At 32.3% G+C, this 7,729-nt stretch overlaps 1 protein-coding gene across 1 annotated transcript; it reads left to right on the top strand.

Moving 5' to 3' along the window:
* Positions 1 to 642: 642 nt before the first annotated feature.
* LOC114725789 (AP2/ERF and B3 domain-containing transcription factor RAV1) lies at positions 643 to 2,207 on the top strand. The gene is made up of 2 exons (XM_028912352.1): positions 643 to 1,930; positions 1,959 to 2,207. Exon 1 carries the CDS (start codon positions 743 to 745, stop codon positions 1,919 to 1,921), a length of 1,179 nt encoding a protein of 392 aa, XP_028768185.1. The 5' UTR covers positions 643 to 742; the 3' UTR covers positions 1,922 to 1,930; positions 1,959 to 2,207.
* The last annotated feature ends 5,522 nt before the right edge of the window (positions 2,208 to 7,729 follow it).

Genomic DNA, 7,729 nt, shown 5'->3' on the forward strand with positions numbered 1-7,729 from the left:
ACAAATTCTTAATAGAAAACAGTAAATGATACACATAAAATAACAATAATATAAATAGAAATTTTCACATAAACATGAATGGATCTAGCCGCCTAGCATCTAGGCATGTTTATAAGCACAAAATTTAGTTCAGAATTTATGAAATCACATGAGATATGTTTAAAAACCAGATAAACATGTTTGAGTTAGAGAGAGAGAGAAGAGGGCATGGAGATGCTGAGGAAAAAAGATACAAGAGCAGCAAAAGCACAAGGGGGGATGAACTTTCACTAAACCAAGGTCCACCCTGTCATGTAAGCCCCCATCAACTTGGCAATTACGTGGGTCCCACCTTACATGCACAACCCACAACTCTCACATACCATTCACAACACTCTTCACAAACAAATACACACATGACCCACCTACCTGTTATCCTCCCTTCTCTCTCTCCCTAAGAATCTTCCTCCCCTGTTCCCTTGCCATCAGTTTGACCCACCACACCCATATCCTCCATAACTCTCCTCACACACACTCTCACAAATCACCATTATTCAAAATTATTAAGTATTTAATTAACTTAATTACCTATCTTTTTTATTTATCACTAAATACCATTTCCTTTTTCTTCTCTTCCTATATATACCAATCTATTCCTTCACCTGCTTCATTCATACTCTTGACAAATCAAACTGAAACCTTCTCTCTCTCTCTTTCTTCTTTCACTCTCTCTGGTCGTATCTGGTTTAAGAGAACACGGGCAATGGACGGAGGAAGCTCTATGGACGAAAGCATTACTACTGATTCAGTTTCTGTTTCCCTTTCTCCGGCGAAGATCCCGTCGAAGAAGTTATCGCCGCCGCCACACAACAGCCTTTGCCGCGTCGGCAGCGGTGCTAGCACCATCATCGACTCTGACATCGTCGGAGTCGAAGCTGAATCCCGGAAACTCCCGTCGTCGAGATTCAAAGGGGTCGTTCCCCAGCCCAATGGCCGTTGGGGTGCTCAGATTTACGAGAAACACCAGCGAGTTTGGTTGGGCACTTTCAATGAAGAAGATGAGGCTGCCAGAGCCTACGACATCGCCGCTCAGCGATTCCGTGGGCGAGACGCCGTCACCAATTTCAAACCTCTCGCCGACGGCGGCTCCGGCGCCGATGAACACGACGACTTTGAAGCCGCGTTCCTCAACGCGCACTCGAAAGGAGAGATCGTCGACATGCTCAGGAAGCACACTTACAATGACGAGCTGGAACAGTTCAAGCGCAACTACGGATTGACGGTGGACGCAAACGGGAAACGGATCATCAGGGAAGGACCCAAGGCTTCGGGTCGGGTCAACAACGCGCGTGATCAGCTCTTCGAGAAAGCCGTGACACCGAGCGACGTTGGAAAGCTGAATCGGCTGGTGATCCCTAAGCAGCACGCGGAGAAGCACTTCCCCTTGCCGTTGCCGGTGGGAACCTCCGCGCCGTACACGGCGGCGACGGTGGCCGCGAAGGGCGTGCTATTGAACTTCGAAGACGGAGGCGGAAAGGTGTGGAGGTTCAGGTACTCGTACTGGAACAGTAGCCAGAGCTACGTTCTGACCAAAGGGTGGAGCCGGTTCGTGAAGGAGAAGAACCTCAAAGCCGGAGACATGGTTTCCTTCTCCCGGTCGATCGGACCGGAGAAGCAACTATACATCGACTGGAAGAAAAACAGAATGAGCACCACCACCACCACCACCAGAACAACTTCAGGGGCGGAATTGTTAGAACCGGCCGGTCCAGTGGTGGTGGAGCCGATTCAGATGGTAAGACTATTTGGGGTCAACATTTTGAAGATGCCCGGTTCAGATGCCATTGCTCCTCCAAGTGGGTGTTACAATGGGAAGAGAAAAGAGATGGATCTGTTCTCATTGGAATGTACCAAAAAGCCAAAGATCATTGGAGCTTTGTAACATTAGCTTCTTTTTTCCCCCCTTAGTTTTAAATCATCTTTTTTCTCCCCTTTTGCCTATATATAATTATTCTGTTTTTCTTGAATTTTGGAAATTGTCTGACTTGTGAAGTAAGAAAGAGATGAATAGTGGTGATGATGTTATGGTTGTAGATGCAAATTGCAAAGGGGAATTTTGTATATTATTATTTAGACGGAAGGAAGAGGCCAACGAAAAAGGTGAAACTAGGCGCAACAATATTGTAAAATAATTATTATTATGAATATAATAATTCGAAAAAGAAAAAGGGATATTTCTATATATATGTATGTGTGTAACTGTTTTATTTTGTGTGTTCATTTACGATTGATGTGGTGCATTTCATGAGCGATTTAACTCTTTTTTTTTTTTTGCAGTTTCTTTGTGTTTGTGAAGGTCATGGGCAATTTGCCAATTGCTCGTGGCTTTTCCCAAAATATCTGTATGTTGACAAATCCAACATTTATTATTTTAGAGTTTTATATTCATTGGTCCCTGTTTGACAAATTTTATGTTCTGTGAAAACTTACCAAATTCAAAAGAAATAAAATGAATCAGACAATTCTTTTTCCCTTTTTGATCCATAATAGAGGACACATTGTATCTGACATGGGTACGTTGAATTTGCTTAGCTGTTATAATTTACTATATTTGTCTCTCTGCACATGTTTCTCCTTTTATTTTTATTATTTTGTTCTATATATTGTTTATAGATATTCAATAATCACATTGAAACCCGTTCCTGAAACGAATAATAAGAGTTATATTACATTTGTAAATGATAAAAATTATCACAGTTCACACCCACCTTTATTTATCTATAAATTTTAAGTCTTAGATGGTAGTGCTTCTGATTCTAAATATAAAAACTAATTAGAGGATTAGATTTGATTTTAAATATAAGATTTAGTCACTCTATCTTTTAAATTTATAATCTTTATTCCAAAATAACTCTACTGATTTTGTAAAGAGTTTCCATCAAAAGCTAATTCCAATATACATTATTAAGAACATCAATATAAATTTGTTATAAATAACCAGTTTAATTAATTTTCTTAATATTTTTAAATTAGTTATTTATTTTTTATATTAAATTAAGTGCAGAAACAAGTGTATATATATAATTTGGCGGTGCCCATATGGTATATAATTAAAAATTTGAAATTAACAAAAGGAATCTAGAGACTGAGAAAGAGAACTATGATTTGAATTTGGCTTCGAAATCCTACACAAGCTTAGCTGTTTGTCATTCAATAATTAATCTAATTAATCTGGAGTTTGACTTGATTTAGTGTTAATCGTGATTAATAAGCTTAACGCACCGAGCTATTTAGCCTCTGGGTCTACTTCGCAGTATAATTATTATTATTAGTACATCTATAGCTAAATCGATGACATTCGACACTCAATAATTAAATTAATAAAATATGTTTTGATTTCTTAGTGGATAGAATGCGTTAATTTGGAATCAAATTTTTCCTTTTATCATCATGAGGAGTTTGAAAGAAATTTTGAATAATTTACAAAAAAAAAGAATTTAAATAAACTTATCGCGATTGGAATCATGAATTTGCCCATATTTGTCTCCACGAAAGTTTATTTAAATTTACAAAAGCTGTGTGCATTATCGAAGCTATTACGCAATTTTTTTTAAAATTTTTTGAGTCATGTACAAATAATCCTCTTAATTATTAAAACTTAACAATGAAATTAAGCAAGCTACATGCAAATAGATAATGAACAAATTAATAATAGAAAAATTATTTGTATAAATGTAAGAGTTTACTAGGTTTATTATTAAACTATAAACTAGATATTATACTACCTCTGATCCTAAATATAAGAGTTAGTTGACTAATTTGAATAGATTAAGAAAATAAGTTAAGTTAGTTATTTGTAATACATAAGTACTACCTTCAGTCCTTAATATAAGACATAGTTTGACTTTTGACTTTTATTCAAGTATAAGATTCAAGTCGACTTGTCTCTCATATTTATTTATTTTTTCTAAAATAGTCCTTCTAATAATAATAGTTCTAACTAACAAATTTGATTAGGAAGGATATTTCAGAAAAAATAACACCTATTTATTATAAATAACTAACGTAACTTGTTTCCTTAATCTACTCAAATTAATAAATTAACTCTTATATTTAGGACTGAGGTAGTATTATCTTTTTTAAAATATTTTTGATAATGAAGTGTGTTGACTAAAACTATTATTATTAGAAGGACTACTTGAAAAAAATACATAAATATGAAAGATAAAATAGATCGGGGTCTTATATTTATGTCAAAATAAAAGTTAAATAATGTCATATATTACGAACTGAGGTAATATTAAAGATCAAAACTAGTATACACACATTGACACATGTACGCAAGCCTAGAAAGACGTATGATTGCACCTCTTTATATGTTTATGCCTGATTATTTTTGGGAAAATATTTAACAATTAAGCATTAATTTTGTCTCAACATTATATTCACGGACTAAATATATATATATATATATATATCTCTAAACTCTCATATATGACGTTTTAAAATGTGCTAATTATACGTTGCAGTTGACTCTTTTTTGGCCAAAAAATATATATTGGAGTCGACCTAATTACTTGTATGCAATAATGCAAACTACCAGTCGATATGATGAAAGAAAATAAACTATAGAACAAAGGTTTGACAGTTCAAATTTGTCCAGGTCCATTCCATTTTTTTGATAGGTCACCAATTCATTATCTTTGACTTACGACTTCATTTTGGGAAAAAGAAATTAGGTTTTTGGTATTATTTAGGCTACATGGCAAAAGCATATCTGAATTATATACCGTGTGCGTGTATTCCCAACATATTTTAATTATTTATGGATAAAGTTGAAATATTAACTGCCTCGTTAATTTAATGTCAACATTGTTGTTTTAAATATTATTAATAGGTTGGCAAAAAAATATTATTAATAGGCTGAATTATGTAAAACTCTTTGTATATAATATTTTAAAGTTTCAATTTAACTTCCTAACTTTTTATTTTTTTATTTTTATCATTGACCATTTGCTTTTAAGTGACTGTTATCCTTTCGACGAAAATTATCACATCATATCAATAGAAGGCAACTGGTGGCATCTTACATGGCATTTTGTGTAAGTTAATAATTTTATAAAATCCCCTCAACTTTAAGTCAATTGCATAAAACCTTCATAAACTTTAGAATATTAAATTCAAATTTGAAACGTCAGGGGGATGATATATAACTGGTCAAAAGTTTAGGAGATTTTTGTAAAATTAATAACTTACATAAAATGCTATGTAGGATGCCACATGTATGTCTTCTATTGAAATAACATGGCAATTACCGTAAAAAAGATAACGGCAACTTAACTACAAGATGTCTATGATTAAAAAAAAATAAAAAGTCATGGAGGCTAAATTTAGGCTTTAAAATATCATGGAGGTTATGTCCAATTGACCCAAAGTTTAGGGGGATTTTTGTATAATTTAGCCCTATTAATATTAGATTGGCAACAAAATATTAGTAATATTAACATTACACTATTTTCAGACTTTAATATAAAAGTTACTTAACCAATTTAAGTAGATTAAAAAAATTAGTTAATTATTTGTAATAAATATTAGTTGATCTTCATGAAGTATTATTTTTAATCATGATTTTTGTGTGTGAACGTAATCATGGTTATCCTTCTATAAAAACTCTCTTATTTGAAGAATAAATTATAAATTTAGGAGATAAAAAGATGGACCAAGGTTATGACTCAATTCAATTATCAACTAGTTTTTATATTAAAAACGGGAGCTAATATCATTATATGAATGGAGTCTAATGTTTTATGCACAAGCCTGCCTTCCTTAAAGTTAGCAGATAATAATATACTCTTCCGGTCCTTAATATAAAACCTATTTAACTAATTTGATTGGATTAAGGAAGTTAGGTAAGTTAGTTAATTATAAGAAAAGTGATGCATTTTTCCTAAAACACCATAATCATCTTTCTTAATACCCCTTCTCTCTTCTACTTGATTATGGTTGAGAGAATATCTAGAGGGGTAATTTAGAGAAAATTGATAAATATGAGAAATGGATCTTATATTTAGGACCAAAACCAATTTAAGAATTGGATCCTATATTAAGGATCGAAAGACTAGTAGATTTATCAAATTTAATTTTAACCAATATAAAGTAATTAAAAAGAAGCCATAAATTTCAAGTCATTACTGCTCACAAATAATTGTGTGCCCTCCACCACGATATAAAAGTAGTGTTCCTTCCAATTGATAGGAAAATTTTTATTTTATTAAATCATATAGCAATAATTAAGACTAGTACTAGTGACTACACAAATCTTTTTTTTTTTTTTTTTGCCATAGTTGACGTAAATATAATGTATTTACATGTACAGCTTCTTAATCTTCAACTTGACTTATTTAATTAATTAATCATTGTTCTCACAATTTATATATATATATATATATATATATATGTAGCCTGTGTCATATGGAGTGTGTGAGGAGGAGGATGCGGTAATAAATTGCATGTATATTTTCGTCGAAAGTTCCCACGCGCGCATGTCAAGGATGTAACCACGTACGTTAAGTCATTCTTCATGTCGTTTTGCTGATACTTCATCTTTTAGTTCAACTACTGCCACTTGTCCCCTTTGACCCTTTGCTAATAACATGGCCTCATATTTTTTTTTGACCAGATTTTTATTAAATTATGATAATGATACTCTCATATAGATACATATAGTTTTAATCTGGTCGTATAATCATTTTATTAAATCATATTTTTCCTATATCATATAAAATATAAAAGGTTAAGGTTGATTCAACACCCTCAAACATTTTGCTAAGAACATCTCACTCCCTAAATTATTTAGTAATTTATTTAGCACTTTAAAATATTTTCACATGTGTATTTATTACTTTAACGTGTTGTTTTGGTTCATCTTATACCCTAAAATATTCTTTTCAAATGTAGCAAGCACCCTAATATAGGGTTTAGGGTTAGAGTATTCAGAACGCTTCAGAAAACACTTCAAACTATTGGATGAATAGCAAAATATTTTAGGGTGCTGAATCAACTACTACCTCCGATCCTAAATATAAGAGTTAGTTGATTTATTTGATTAGATTAAAGAAATAAGTTAAGTTAGTTATTTATAATAAATATGATATTGTCTTTTCTAAAATATTCTTCATAATTAAATGTATTGACTAGAATTACTATTATTAAAAGGACTATCTTTAAAAAATATACTCCTCCGGTCCTAATTATAAGACCCAATTGACTTATTTGAGGAGATTAAGGAAGTAAGTTAAGTTGGTTATTTATAATAAATAAGTGTTGTTATTCCTAAAATATCTTTGCTAATTAAGTATATTGGCTAAAACTATCATTATTAGAAGGATTATCTTGGAAAAAAATGCATAAATATAAGAGAGAAAATAGATTGGGTCTTATAATTAGGACCAAATAAAAAGTTAAATTGGGTCTTATAATAAGGACCGGAGGAGTACATAAATATGAGAGATAAAGTGGATTTGGGTTATGTATTTATGATCAAAATAAAAATCAAATGAAATATTATATTAAAGACCGAAATAATACTAAATATATTGGACACGCCTCGCAAAACATTTCAATGACCCAAATATAAAATCTAATTAAAGCGTGAAGTCACCATTCTTAACTGTTTTTTCCCCCCCGGCTAAGTCACTCTTCGTAATCACCAGTCATACTTACAGACAATTGTTTTAAAAAAGTAGTGGAT

This window comes from Neltuma alba, unplaced genomic scaffold, assembly GCF_004799145.2.
Source record: "Neltuma alba isolate B1F8T4 unplaced genomic scaffold, ASM479914v2 tig00012278_pilon, whole genome shotgun sequence".
Classification (NCBI taxonomy): Eukaryota; Viridiplantae; Streptophyta; class Magnoliopsida; order Fabales; family Fabaceae; genus Neltuma; species Neltuma alba.

What these genes read in the sequence shown, in the direction of transcription:
- LOC114725789 (XM_028912352.1), top strand. Translation starts at nt 743, where the DNA reads ATGGACGGAGGAAGCTCTATGGACGAAAGCATTACTACTGATTCAGTT.